The sequence below is a fragment of the Megalobrama amblycephala genome, linkage group LG2, assembly GCF_018812025.1.
Source record: "Megalobrama amblycephala isolate DHTTF-2021 linkage group LG2, ASM1881202v1, whole genome shotgun sequence".
Taxonomy (NCBI): domain Eukaryota; kingdom Metazoa; phylum Chordata; class Actinopteri; order Cypriniformes; family Xenocyprididae; genus Megalobrama; species Megalobrama amblycephala.
In genome coordinates, this window is record NC_063045.1 from 32,425,492 (window position 1) to 32,439,527 (window position 14,036).

At 34.3% G+C, this 14,036-nt stretch overlaps 2 protein-coding genes across 4 annotated transcripts; one reads left to right on the top strand and one right to left on the bottom strand.

The window, feature by feature from the left end:
• The first annotated feature begins 2,719 nt into the window (after positions 1 to 2,719).
• On the top strand, positions 2,720 to 4,822 carry lyrm7 (LYR motif containing 7). Its single transcript, XM_048171016.1, has 5 exons — positions 2,720 to 2,855; positions 3,081 to 3,153; positions 3,431 to 3,501; positions 3,991 to 4,072; positions 4,540 to 4,822. Exons 1-5 carry the CDS (start codon positions 2,787 to 2,789, stop codon positions 4,608 to 4,610), a joined length of 366 nt encoding a protein of 121 aa, XP_048026973.1. The 5' UTR covers positions 2,720 to 2,786; the 3' UTR covers positions 4,611 to 4,822.
• Positions 4,823 to 5,001: 179 nt separating this feature from the next.
• Positions 5,002 to 13,950, bottom strand: mat2al (methionine adenosyltransferase II, alpha-like). Of its 3 annotated transcripts, none has more exons than XM_048170843.1 (9): positions 13,766 to 13,950; positions 13,374 to 13,451; positions 13,066 to 13,188; positions 12,212 to 12,324; positions 11,927 to 12,070; positions 11,576 to 11,794; positions 8,995 to 9,177; positions 8,405 to 8,538; positions 5,002 to 5,493 (listed from the first exon to the last, which is right to left on the bottom strand). In XM_048170843.1, the coding sequence occupies exons 1-9, from the start codon at positions 13,839 to 13,841 to the stop codon at positions 5,391 to 5,393; spliced, it is 1,173 nt and encodes a 390-aa protein (XP_048026800.1). In that variant the 5' UTR covers positions 13,842 to 13,950; the 3' UTR covers positions 5,002 to 5,390. The 3 variants fall into 3 exon arrangements, with proteins under 3 accessions (XP_048026800.1, XP_048026811.1, XP_048026807.1); XM_048170854.1 differs by having other exon boundaries at positions 13,066 to 13,248; positions 13,766 to 13,813; XM_048170850.1 differs by lacking the exon at positions 5,002 to 5,493 and having other exon boundaries at positions 8,401 to 8,538.
• Positions 13,951 to 14,036: the final 86 nt, after the last annotated feature.

Genomic DNA, 14,036 nt, shown 5'->3' on the forward strand with positions numbered 1-14,036 from the left:
CAGATATGCATAATTTACATGTACCAAACAAATTGCAAGTTTTTTTTTTACGTGAAGAGTGTAAACTATTAAACGTAATATACAAATAAATAAATACCAATAAATACAAAGTTTCTGTCAAATTTTTGTTGTTTTATTTTAATGTGTAGTGCTTGCTGTGTGTGTTATTAGGCAGAACATGGCAAACTATGCCAATAAGCAAAGTATCATTCTTCTTTTGAATTTACACACAAATTCATTAAATTTATTAAAAATGTACCTCGCCTCCATTATAAAACTGACCCACGATCAGTTAACTCATTGGTTAACCAAATCATCATTTTGGAATGTTTCTTTTTTTATTATTATAACATTATAATGGAAATTTTGAACAAAATACAATTATACATGCAAAAACAATAACAAGAGAAAGAGAAAAACAACTAAAAATAAATACTGGGGGTATTTATAAATAAGTACTGGGGTAATATTAGGGTTGCAAAGGGGCGGAAAGTTTGCGGTAAATTTCCGGAAACTTTCCACAGGAACTTAACCTGGGAAATTTTGGAAATATTCCAATTTGGAAACTTAACAGGAATTTATGGGAAGTTACGGCAATTTATGAGAATTTATGGGAATTAATTGGAAATTTTGGGAAATTTATATAAATTTATAATATTTATATAAAATGTGTCATATAAAAACAAATATAAACATTTTGTTGAAATAACAGTTATTTATTTTTTGCATTTAAATAATTCTAATGTAGTAAATATGTAAAATAAATATATTTTCATAGCAGCAGTTAAATATGTGTTATGTGTTATTTATTTCAGTGTCACATGATCCTTCAGAAATCATAATATGCTGAGTTGATACTCAGTTATTATCATTGTTGGAAACAGTTGTGCTGCTTAATATTTTTTTGGAACCTGTAATACTATTTTCAGGATTCACTGATTAATAAAAAGTTAAAATAAACAGAATTTATTCAAAATAGAAATATTTTCTAACAATATCACTTTAATATCACTTTTTATCAATTTCACACATCCTTGCTGAATAAAAGTATTCATTTCTTTCAAAAAAAGAAAGAAAAATAATTATTGACCCCAAAAGTTTGAACGTATATTGTTACAAAGGATTTCTATTTTAAATAAATGCTGTTCTTTAACTTTTTATTCATCAAAGAATACTGAAAAAATATTAGGCAGCACAACTGTTTCCAACAATGATAATTGAGTATCAAATCAGCATATTACAATGATTTCTGAAGGATCATGTGACACTGAAGACTGAAATAATGATGCTGAAAATACAGATTTGCATCAAAGAAATAAAATATGGTTAAATATGGTTGTTTTAACCAAAATTATGCTGCAAGATGTTTTTTTTTTTTCATCTACATTTAAGTACCCTGTTATAGGCTAACCTGCAATTTTGCAAATTCCCTGTTTATTCCCATGAATTCCCGTTAATTCCCATATATTCCCGTTGATTCCCATGGAAAGTTTCCAGCTTTGAAAATTGCAACCCTAGGTAATATTATAAAATTCAGAATAAGGGTACAATTAGGTATAAAATATCAAACAAACAAGCAAACAAATAAACTGAAACGATTTGAAGTAACGCCCCGTTTGCTGACTTCGAAAGCACCCTCCCTCACAAAATAACCCAGTGTCACCGAGGGCGGCAGTAATGCGCTACTGAGGCTCTGGCTGAAACTAATACAGAAGAAGATCCTCTCAGTCCATGTGCTGTGAACGATGAGAGCTGGACAGGCAGTGAGACCAACGAGTAAAAGGTAGAGAACATTTCAATATTACGTTTAGCCCACTGAGTTTTGTTTAGATTAACCTTTATATTTGAACGGACCCAATGATTAAACAACACTACCCATCTGACCCTGAACACAGGGGAAAGATTATTTACTCTCATATGAGGGTCGAGCTAAAGCATGTTCATGATTCTGAGGAAAGTTTTCCTGTTGCTGTAACATTTCCTTCTTTGTTCTTACATTTCAGATCAAGACACGTGTGGAAGATTCGTCTCAATATTTGTATTGTTTGTTTGTGTGCTTATTTGATAGTTCTTGTTCGTTAGTGTTTGACTGTCTTGCACTATTTTGTTGTTCTGTCCTGTGGAATTCAATACATTTCTTAATAAACATTTTTTTTCTGTGGTTGAACTGCTTATACTCATGGAAAACCTGGACATGTCAGCTTGTTTTAAAACTTATAATAAATATTAATTTTGACTGATGCTGAAGTTTATGTTCTTCTTTATGTTGCAAATCTTTACGACTTTAAGACACTATAAAATGGGTTGTAAGAATATTGTAAAAGTATTTGTTTAGAAATCTATATTAAAATGTACAAAAATTGAATTGATAGATATAAGTAGCCTACTATGGAAGTCCTTAGAAAAAGAATGTTATAGAATAGTTAAAAAGCAAAAATATTTTGTTTTATTAAATATAAAATATTAAAATAGGCAGAAACAGTTAAATGTTCAATATTACCAATAAATAAATTAAATGCAAATATCTGGAGATGACCACATGGTGCTTACATAACCTCAACCCTTTTAGCAATATTGTGAGAAAAGTGATCAAATAAGCATTTTCTTTAATTTATATAAAAATATATATACGTTAATTGAAAACACAAACCATCTAACAGACTCTTTCAGTTTAATTCTGATCTTTATTACTAAAAATTAATATAAGTCAGGGCGTAAACTATTCTAAGTGCAGTGTTCGCAGAGTCAGCGAGTACAGCAGGCGTCCTCCAGTACAGCAGGCGGCGATGTGCGCCGTAATAGAAAAAACATTTTCAGAAGAACAAGACTCTTGCATGATGGGGACACGCTTGAAGGTGAGAAACAACATGTTTACAATTTACAATATGGATATTTTCTTAGATTATTATAGTTGTTTTTATTTAACACACTGTGTATCTGCTGTGTTTATTAACAAACTCAGCAAATGCAGTTGCTGTTATTAAACCGATTAAATAGATGGCTTTATTTATTATATAGGCATATTTTTATATTTAATAAATTTTGTATCTTTGCAATTTCTTTATATGCTTATTCTAAAGGTGCTGCGGGTGTTCAAAGATCTGCACAAGACAAGAAGAGATGTTTTTAAAGATGATGGCAGAGCTCTGACAGGTCTCACTCAGTGCTTACTGAACACATTTACCAATATTAACAACTGATATATGCTACCAAAAACATTCTCTACATACTACTGTGCATTGTACTCCACTGACGTTTTATATTCATGTATATGCATTTTAATTTGGTGCTTTTTGTTTAATTGTAATTGACTGTTTTTAATCGTTACGTTCTGAAAAAAATATATAATAATTTAGAAATTGTCTTTTTAGTGTATATTATTAAAATTGGTTAATGTCTGATACACGTTTTTTTCCCTCTGGACATGAAGCTGCCAGGTTAAAAATCAATGAAGAATTCAAAAAGAACAAGAATGAAACCTCAGAAGAAAATATTAAAGAGGCAAGTCACTTGAAAGCCAGTGTTATTGTACTACCATTGATGTACTATTATTGTTTTTGTTAACATTTTAAATTAAATGTTGTTTTGGTAACAGTGAGTAAAATATTTTACACAGCATTAACTAATATTAACAGATGCAACATTTGATCTTAAAAACGTAATAGTAAATGCTGAGATTAACGTGAACTTATGTTAACAAACCTTATTGTTACTTATTTTTCTATTTTCATTTTAAAGTTTTAGGGTTTTTTTTGTGTAATTTTTATTAGGTTTTTTTTTTTTTTTTAAACATGTCTATATAGTTTGTATTAGATATTTTAGAACTAAACTTTTTTTTTAGTAATAAACATTATTTTATATAGTACAACTAAACTAAATTTATTTCATTGATAGATATTAAAGATATGAAACTGTCACTTCTGACCCTGAGGCTTAGAGATCGAGGCAAGAATCACAAAGCTTTATATTTAATATGCTTTTTCTTTCCAGATGCTTAAAATGGCCCGATCAGTTGAGACCATCCTTCGTGAAAGTGTGATACAGGTTGAGCATGTGGAGGAAAATAAAATCTGTAAGTGATTTGTGTGACATAATGGGTGAATCTCAAAAACATGTTCAAGTCACATTTTACACAAACATATAGACAAAGTTTTGTATGTTTTTATCCAATTAGTATTTTTTGCATGATGGTATTTCCATGAAATTTAAGCATAATAATCCTCCCAAAATAGTTTTTCTGATTATTGAGTCATTACCGTATTAAAGAAGTGATTTTAAATCCACATAAATTCAGACAGTACAACAAATACTACCCGTGTATACTTTATCATTTAAATTGTATATGTATTTTAGAAATGCATAACAAGTTGATTTTATGTTATATTATAAATCTCTTTTTTTACATTGGAGTAATAAGAATGACATTTTAGTTTGAGGTTGAAATATGACTAAACATCTTGAGTTTTGTAAGATGCATCCTAATTTTGACATTCAAATCATTATTTCCTTGGGCTAAAAATCGTTGCTTATATTTTGTAGTGTTGCGGCCCCGCAAAAGTCTCCTGCTGGAAAATGTGCCATACTGTGATTCACCCAGGGAAAAGACATGATCCTGATTTACTCCTGCTGAAACCAATCACTTTTCTTCAGTGATTTTCATATGCGACAGACCAAGGCACGTCTCTAATATTGGACAAGGAAACAATCATTCATTCTTCATTTCCACAATAACCATAATATACCATAATAACATAACTATAATAACTTATATGTTGGTTCAAAGCTGATGTGATTGTGCTGAATTAAATGCAATGAATTGCAATATTGTAAATAGTATTTGTTTGGCTAAGTGTTGAATAAATTGTAAAAAAAAAAAAGTCTATTTCAACATAATTGCAATTCTTTTTTGGGTACAGGACAGATATACAATACATTTTAAGTAAAACCTAATAAATAAGTGGTAATATATTTTGAATGCTCTTTAAAATGAGTAGACACTGGTGCTGGTAAACATGAAGGAAGTGTTATTAATTGACAATTGACTTGATATACATGAAAAAAGGACAATTATGTAATAACTCTAATAAGGTACCATTAAAAGGGGTTTTACCCCTTCACAGTCATCATGGTTATTATATGATCCACAAGATGTAATATAAAAAAAAAAATCACATTTTCCACATAATTCATTAACTAACTGAATTCTATTAATTCATATGAAACATGCTCAATTCTAATTTACTAGAATATGAAAACATGTCTATAAATTAAACCATTTATAAAGTATTGATCACAGTAAAGCATATGAAAGGTGCATTAGCACAAATACTATCGTAATCGTTGAAAACTGAAAGGAATGTAGAAATAATTGTAATTCGTGTCATAGAATATCAGAAGATGAGTTTCTTCGGCTTTTCCCAAGGAAATTCCTCTCGTCCAAAGTGTCCATAGCAGGCTGTTTTCTGGTAGATCGGTTTCTTCAGATCAAGCTCCCTGTAAAATGAAATTATTGCTGAATTCACATTTTCCCATAAATCTGAGGCTACGTCTACACTAATCCGGATACATTTGAAAACATGTTTTTCTCTACATTTTGGCCTAGTGTTCACACTGAGACAGTGTCTTTGACCGGTGAAAACTGCTTTTTGAAGACATTATCCAAAGTGGATACATTTGGAAATGCTGTTTTTGCATTATAGTGTGGACTGTGAAAACTGAGGTACTTGAAAACAATGATTCATGTTTAGTCATGTGATGCATACTGTACCCATAGATCCACAATATATGGACAAAAGTATTGGCATACCTCACCATTAAACTAACACTGACTGTAATGACATTCTGAATACATATTAATTAATATGAAGTTGAAGCTTTAAAGGTGCCATCGAACGTTTTTTTACAAGATGTAATATAAGTCTAAGGTGTCCCCTGAATGTGTCTGTGAAGTTTCAGCTCAAAATACCCCATAGATTTTTTTTTATTAATTTTTTTAACTGCCAATTTTGGGGCATAATTAGAAATGCGCAGATTCATGCTGCGGCCCCTTTAAATGCTCGCGCTCTCCGCCCCTGGAGCTCGCGCTTGGCTTAAACAGCATAAACAAAGTTCACACAGCTAATATAACCCTCAAAATGGATCTTTACAAAGTGTTCGTCATGCATACTGCATGCATGCGTCGGATTATGTGAGTATTGTATTTATTTGGATGTTTACATTTGATTCTGAATGAGTTTGAGGTTTTGCTCCGTGGCTAAAGCTAACATTACACACTATTGGAGAGATTTATAAAGAATGAAGTTGTGTTTATGAATTATACAGACTGCAAGTGTTTAAAAATGAAAATAGCGATGACTCTCTTGTCTCCGTGAATACAGTAATAAACAATGGTAACTTTAACCACATTTAACAGTACATTAGCAACATGCTAACAAAACATTTAGAAAAACAATTTACAAATATCACTAAAAATATCATGTTATCATGGATCATGTCAGTTATTATCGCTCCATCTGCCATTTTTCGCTATTGTTCTTGCTTGCTTACCTGGTCTGATGATTCTGCTGTGCACAGACCCAGACATTAATACTGGCTGCCCTTGTCTAATGCCTCAATCATGGGCTGGCATATGCAAATATTGGGAGCGTACATATTAATGATCCCGACTGTTACGTAACAGTCTGTGTTATGTTGAGATCCGCCTGTTCTTCGGAGGTCTTTTAAACAAATGAGATTTACATAAGAAGGAGGAAACAATGGAGTTTGAGACTCACTGTATGTCTTTTCCATGTACTGAACTCTTGTTATTCAACTATGCCAAGATAAATTCAATTTTTAATTCTAGGGCACCTTTAACAGCTTCCACTCTTCTGGCAAGATTTTGGAGTGTTCCTGTGGGAATTTTTCCCCATTCATCCAGTAGAGCATTTGTGAGGCCAGGCACTGATGATTGGACAAGAAGACCTGGCTCACAATCTCTAGTTCATCCCAAAGGAGTTCAATAGGATTGCGGTCAGGCCAGTCAAGTTCTTTCACACCAATCTCAACCAACCATGTCTTTATGGACCTTGCTTTGTGCACTGGGGTACAGTCATGGTGGAATAGAAAAGAGCCTTCCCCAAACTGTTCCCACAAAGTTGGAACCATAGCATTGTCTTGGTACTAAGATTTTCCTTCACTGGAAGTAAGGGGCCTAGCCCAACCTCTGAAAAATAGTCATTCTTCACCAAACTTTACAGCTGGCACAAAGCAGTCAGGCAGGTTATGAGCCCAAACATAGACTCACCCATCAGACTGCCAAACAGTGAAGCGTGATTTGTCATTCCACAGAACACGTTTCCACTGCTCCAGAGTCCAGTAGTGGCACGCTTTACACTACTCCATCCGGCGTGCATGCATGCAGCTGCTCGGCCATGGAAACCTATTCCATAAAGTTCCTGCTGCACAGTGTTTGTGCTGAAATTAATGCCAGTGGAAGTTTTCTCTTCAGCTATGGAATCAGCAGAGCGTTGGCAACTTTTACGCACCATGCACCTCAGCACTCAGTGACCCCGTTCTGTGACTTAACATGGTCTTCCGCTTCATGGCTGAGTTGTTGCTGTTCCTAAACAACAAACGCTTCCACTTTCCAATATTACCACTTACGGTTGACCATGGAATATCTAGCAGGGATAAAATAATACCATGCTTGAATTCACTGAGCTTTTCAGAATGACCCATTTTTTTCACAAATGTTTGTGAATGCAGACTGCATGGTTACGTGCTTGATTTTATACACCTGTGGCAATGGGTCTGATTGAAACACCTCAATTCAATAATTAAGAGGCGTGTTCCTGAATTTTTGTCCATTTATTGTATATATGGTTATACTGGCATGGTTTGCTTGCAATTCATTTTCATAGTGTGGTTAAAAATAAATGTTACTTTGTACAATCTTCATATTAAATTCCTGCAAAGATGACAGAAAACTGCAGCAAAACATAAGGGCAAATGTGTTTTAGACCATACATGGAATAGCGATTTTGAGTATGAACGGGATTACAGAGATTTTGCTAATAAAATGATCGTGCCAGAAGAATAGTCTGAGAGCTTTATTATGTCTGGTCTCTCAGTTTCATCTCAGTGAGCTTTTATTATACTTTATACATGTGTAGTATGATGATTTAAATGTTTTCAGGTGTTTCATTGTGGACAGGAAACTTTTGGAAAATTACTGAAAATGCTAGTGTGGACAGAGAGTGTTTTGAAACAAAAACAGTTTTCAAATGTACATGTATAAGGATTAATGTAGATGTAGCCTGCATTTCCACCTACATTTACAACCATAGGTATAATATAAAAAGATATTTTTCAGTCAATACAATGTTCTGCTCTACTATATACTACACTATATGTGTATACTTACTTGACAATGACCCCTGGCCTCAGGTCAAAGTTTTTCTTAACGATCTCTAAAAGCTCGTCCTCATCTCTCGTTGATGTGCCGTAATGAAAGACAGACACCGACAAAGGGTGACTAATGCCAATAGCATACGAGATCTATAACAAAAATACAATATTAACTAATACAGTCTTGCATAGAGCCACTGGTCCCACTGTATTATGGTGCGGTCACATTTACTGTTGCTTTGCAAAATTTCATTTCAGTCAAAAAATCCATAATTTTTCATAAGGGCAGTACATTTAGCTATGCAAATTTTGCATATGTATCACGTTTTTTCATGTGAATTCACTGCACTGACCAACAAAATGCTGGTTGGTTTGTTAGTGACTTCTATGTGAGTTGTGCTTCATACAGTGAGGCCACTTTTTTTGCTAATGTAACCACCCTTTTACTGCGCTAACTAAGACTACTTTTAAAATGTTACTGCAGCTTGATGTCTTTTTATGGTTTGACACAAATTTTGTACATTTATTAAATTTATATAATACTTATAACATATACACATCCATAATCCTACTAAACTGACACCTGATACCAGATAGAGGTCTTACCTGAACCAGAACTCTCCGACACAGTTTGGCTTTGACGAGTGACTTGGCCACCCACCGGGCAGCATAAGCACCCGATCGATCTACTTTGGAGTAATCTTTACCAGAGAAGGCTCCACCGCCATGGCCACCCCATCCACCATAGGTGTCCACAATGATCTTTCTGCCAGTGAGACCAGCATCTCCCTAAAAAAACAGCAGCATTCACACCACTGATACCCCTTGTGAAAAAGAAGTACACTTTAGCATACATTTAAAATAGTACTTACTACAAAGATAAGATACTTAAAGGGTTAGTTCACCCAAAAATGAAAATAATGTAATTTATACCTTCGTTCATCTTCGGAACACAAATTAAGATATTTTTAATGAAATCCAATGGCTCAGTGAGGCCTCTATTGCCAGCAATAGCCAGCCTCTATTGTTTCGAATCAGTGGTTCGGATCGTGTGTCAAACTGCCAAACTTCTGAAATCATGTGACTTTGGTTCTCCGAACCATTGATTCAAAACAAAAGATTTGTAAAGCTTCGAAGCAGTGTTTTGAAATCGCCCATCACTTGATATTGTTGAAAAGTCGTTATTTTGGTGCACAAATGTATTCTTGTCGCTTTATAATATTAATGTTGAACTACTGTAGTCACATGAACTGTTTTAAATATGTTTTTAGTACCTTTCTGGGCACTGAAAGTGTAAATTAAATCGCTGGTAATAGAGGCCTCACTGAGCCATCGATTTCATCAAAAATATCTTAATTAGTGTTTCGAAGATTAACAAAGGTCTTGCAGGTGTGGAACGACATGAGGGTGAGTAATTAATGACAGAATTTTCATTTTTGGGTGAACTAACCCTTTAAGTGCAAACTGAATGCAATGTTTTCAGACACTTAATGCTTGTTAATTGCAAATAAATAAAAATGTGTTTAAATTTATATTAAATGCACTAAAAATCTGAACTTTAGAATGCTCTTTTGACTGAATGCTATTTTTGACCTAGAGTGCTCAAACTTGTATACAGAGTATCCACATTTGTTTACTACAAAAGGCACAAATTCAAACCTCTGTAAGAATATTACAGCCCTTATGAGTTGATGTCAAATACATTGTGTGCCTTTGTTACAATCTACCCCTGCACTGAGTTCACTACGTATGACAACGGTTCAAATTGTTGAATAAAGTCGTTATTTTTGTTTTGTTTTTGCGCACAAAAAGTGATCTCGTCGCTTCATAACATTAAGGTTGAACCTCTGCAGTCACGTTGACTATTTTAACCATGTTTTTAACTACCTTTCTGGACGTCAAAATGTGAAATGACATTTCTTAAAGGTGCCCTAGAATCAAAAATTTAATTTACCTTGGCATAGTTGAATAACAAGAGTTCAGTACATGGAAATGACATACAGTGAGTTTCAAACTCCATTGTTTCCTCCTTCTTATATAAATCTCATTTGTTTAAAAGACCTCAGAAGAACAGGCGAATCTCAACATAACACCGACTGTTACACAACAGTCGGGATCATTAATATGTATGCCCCCAATATTTGCATATGCCAGCCCATGTTCAAGGCATTAGACAAGGGCAGCCAGTATTAATGTCTGGATCTGTGCACAGCTGAATCATCAGACTAGGTAAGCAAGCAAGAACAATAGCGAAAAATGGCAGATGGAGCAATAATAACTGACATGATCCATGATATCATGTTATTTTCAGTGATATTTGTAAATTGTCTTTCTAAATGTTTTGTTAGCATGTTGCTAACGTACTGTTAAATGTGGTTAAAGTTACTATCGTTTATTACTGTATTCACGGAGACAAGAGAGTCGTCGCTATTTTCATTTTTAAACATATAATGCATAAACGTATAATTCATAAACACAACTTCATTCTTTATAAATCTCTCCAACAGTGTGTAATGTTAGCTTAAGCCACGGAGCATATAGCCTCAAACTCATTCAGAATCAAATGTAAACATCCAAATAAATACTATACTCACATGATCCGATGTATGCATGCAGTATGCATGATAAACATCTTGTAAAGATCCATTTGAAGGTTATATTAGCTGTGTGAACTTTGTAAATGCACTGTATTATAATAGAGAACTCGGGGGGCAGGGAGCGCGCAATTTAAAGGGGCCGCAGCCTGAATCGGTGCATAGTTAATGATGCCCCAAAATAGGCAGCTAAAAAAATGAATAAAAAAAATCTATGGGGTATTTTGAGCTGAAACTTCACAGACACATTTAGGGGACACCTTAGACTTATATTACATCTTGTAAAAACTGGTTCTAGGGCACCTGTAAATATCTTAATTTGTGTTCTGAACATAAATGAAGGTCTTACGGGTGTGGAATGACATGAGGGTGAGTAATTAATGACAGAAATTACATTTTTGGGTGAACTAACCCTTTACGGTTATTCTAGCGATATCATTTCTCTATTTTGTTTTCGTTGCTGTTCTCATAGAATTAGAACGATTATTGAAACTTAATTATTGTTATAGTTATCATCCTTGATGTGCACGGGCCTTATTACTGATGCTTGCATTAGCAAACATCACTAAAAAACAGTTTCTGTGTTTGCTTACTTGTGGACCACCTAAAAGGAACTTCCCACTAGGCAGCAGGTGATAAATTGTCTTGTCATCCAGATATTTAGCAGGGATGACCGTCTTTACAACTTTCTCCATCAGATTGTGACGAATATCTTCCAGCGTGATGTCAGGACTGTGCTGAACTGAGATGACCAAGGTATGAACACGAACAGGCTCCATGGCACCCATATTGTCACGATACTCCACGGTCACCTGCACTTGTTAATAATTAAAAACATCAACATTTTCTGCTGCGTTTCAACTATTAGTTTACAGAGATAACAATGTGCGGGTGATTAGTGGTTTACTTCCTTAAACCCCTATCATTTCAAAGAGACCTTTCACCTGTGTTTTTGAATCTGGAAGAATCCATGGACAAACTCCGGTCTTTGAAAGTTCCTTCATTTTGGAGTTGAGTTTGTGAGCTAGTAGGATGGTGAGTGGCATACACTCCTCTGTTTCATCAGTGGCATAGCCAAACATTAAACCCTGGTGAGAAATCATACAACATTAATTATGCTATTTATTTCCCTGCCAAGAGTCACACAATACTTTTATCATGTTTATACATTTACAAAACATGTTTGTAAAATGAAAGCAAAATACTATTTTTGAACAGAATATGCTGACCTGATCACCAGCGCCGATGTCCTCCATGTCTCGGCCTTCAAACACACAGTCACTGATTTCAGCACACTGAGGCTGCAGTGACACCAGCACATTGCACGTCTTATAGTCAAAACCTGGAGAGATAGCATGATAATCATATTATTTGTCATAATACTCAATCTACGGAGCCCCTAAAGGGAGATGGTGATGGGATGAGAGGAAAATATGAGATGAGAGGACAAATGCTTTTGCCTAAACTCATTCCCCCGAGGAACTTTGGAAAACTTTTGAGTACTTTGCGAGCGAACACAAACATTTTAACATCCCATCTCATATTCTTTTTTCCATCACCATGTCCCTTTAGGGGCTCTGCGTATTAATCAATCCTAATAACGCTTAAATAAATATGATGATATAATGGAATATACATAAAGTATATTCTAAACTTTGAGGTCAGCAAGATTTTATTTTAAAGAAATTGATACTTTTATTGAGCAAGAGCACAACCTAAAGAAACCTAAGAAAAATTATGTATCACAGTTTCCACAGAAATATTATTTTTAAATGCATATACTCCTGTAATCTTTAATCAAAATAAAGCGACAGCGACATCTCTTCTCTGATGATGTGTTTACTGGCGTGAGGGCGGGGCAACCTGTCACTCACATGAGATCCACCAATAGCAAACCGCAACCATCCAATCAATTCCCCATGGACAAAATCAAGCCCCGCCCTTCTTGTTCCAAAAGCCATTTCACTCATATACATGTCACAATAAGAGGAAAAAATTGCAACTTCTGCTTCATGTCGATTTTAAAGATTGGAGTCATGGATGCTGAGTTTTGAAATTGTAATATGTATATACGTGTAGATACCCTTAGATGAGTCGTCATATCCGATATTCTTGACAGTGTCTCTAACCACTTTCTGAAGATCCACAACAGCCTTTGAAGTCACTTCACCACACAGGAGGATCATACCAGTCTTGGACACACACTCTGTTCCAGAAATTGGAAAAGATTTTTATGTAAAGATGCCATGAAAAGGAATGGGGATGTCTATATGTGTGTAAAAAAAAACAAAAAAACAACAACATTAAAATTTCTTAGATTCATGTTTGTAAAACCAGTCAACATAATGTAGTTTATGATGATTTGAAATGTCATGAATGTGATAATCGTACCACAGGCCACTTTGGAGTCCGGGTCCTGTGTCAGGTAAGCGTCCAGAACAGCATCACTAATCTGGTCACACATTTTATCTATCAGCAACAGATACATTATTATTAAGATTTTGTTTGACGGTGCGAATTATTTATTCATATGATCATTATAATTTTCAAAATTACGACTATCTATTTATGACTAACGGGGCATGTACAGACATGTAGCGTATAGCGAAACTCAGGATGTTTATCACAAAAGTAAATGTAAACAGCGCATTAAAACCATTGCATTGCATTAATATAACACAATAATGTAAGTAATGCAACAGTATAATAAATTTAATGTTCACTAACAGTAATATCTGCACATGTCAACATGAAGTGCATGAAGGAAAACGTTTCATATTTACCAGAATGTCCTTCTCCTACAGACTCAGATGTGAAAAGGAAAGTTTTTCCTGATTTCTTACTACCAAAAGGATTCATGATGAATGCAGACTGGACAAAACTACAGCTTTATAACTGCAACTACAACAAAACTGTCTAGTGTAATTTTACTGCCAGTCTAAAGTATGAAGAACTTTAATGGGCGTGGCTTTAGAGTTAGTTTTTACTTCAACCAATCACAAGCGACTCCTGTCATCCAAGGATATAAATATAGACGACCATAAACCGTTGTCC

Coding starts and splice junctions, on each gene's coding strand:
- lyrm7 (XM_048171016.1), top strand. CDS start 2,787: ATGTGCGCCGTAATAGAAAAAACATTTTCAGAAGAACAAGACTCTTGC. Junction 2,856..3,080: donor TGATGGGGACACGCTTGAAG/GTGAGAAACAAC, acceptor CTTATTCTAAAG/GTGCTGCGGGTGTTCAAAGA. Junction 3,502..3,990: donor CAGAAGAAAATATTAAAGAG/GCAAGTCACTTG, acceptor TTTTCTTTCCAG/ATGCTTAAAATGGCCCGATC.
- mat2al (XM_048170843.1), bottom strand. CDS start 13,841: ATGAATCCTTTTGGTAGTAAGAAATCAGGAAAAACTTTCCTTTTCACA. Junction 9,178..11,575: donor TCCTTTTAGGTGGTCCACAA/GTAAGCAAACAC, acceptor CTGTTTTTTTAG/GGAGATGCTGGTCTCACTGG. Junction 8,539..8,994: donor GTCGGAGAGTTCTGGTTCAG/GTAAGACCTCTA, acceptor TTTTTGTTATAG/ATCTCGTATGCTATTGGCAT.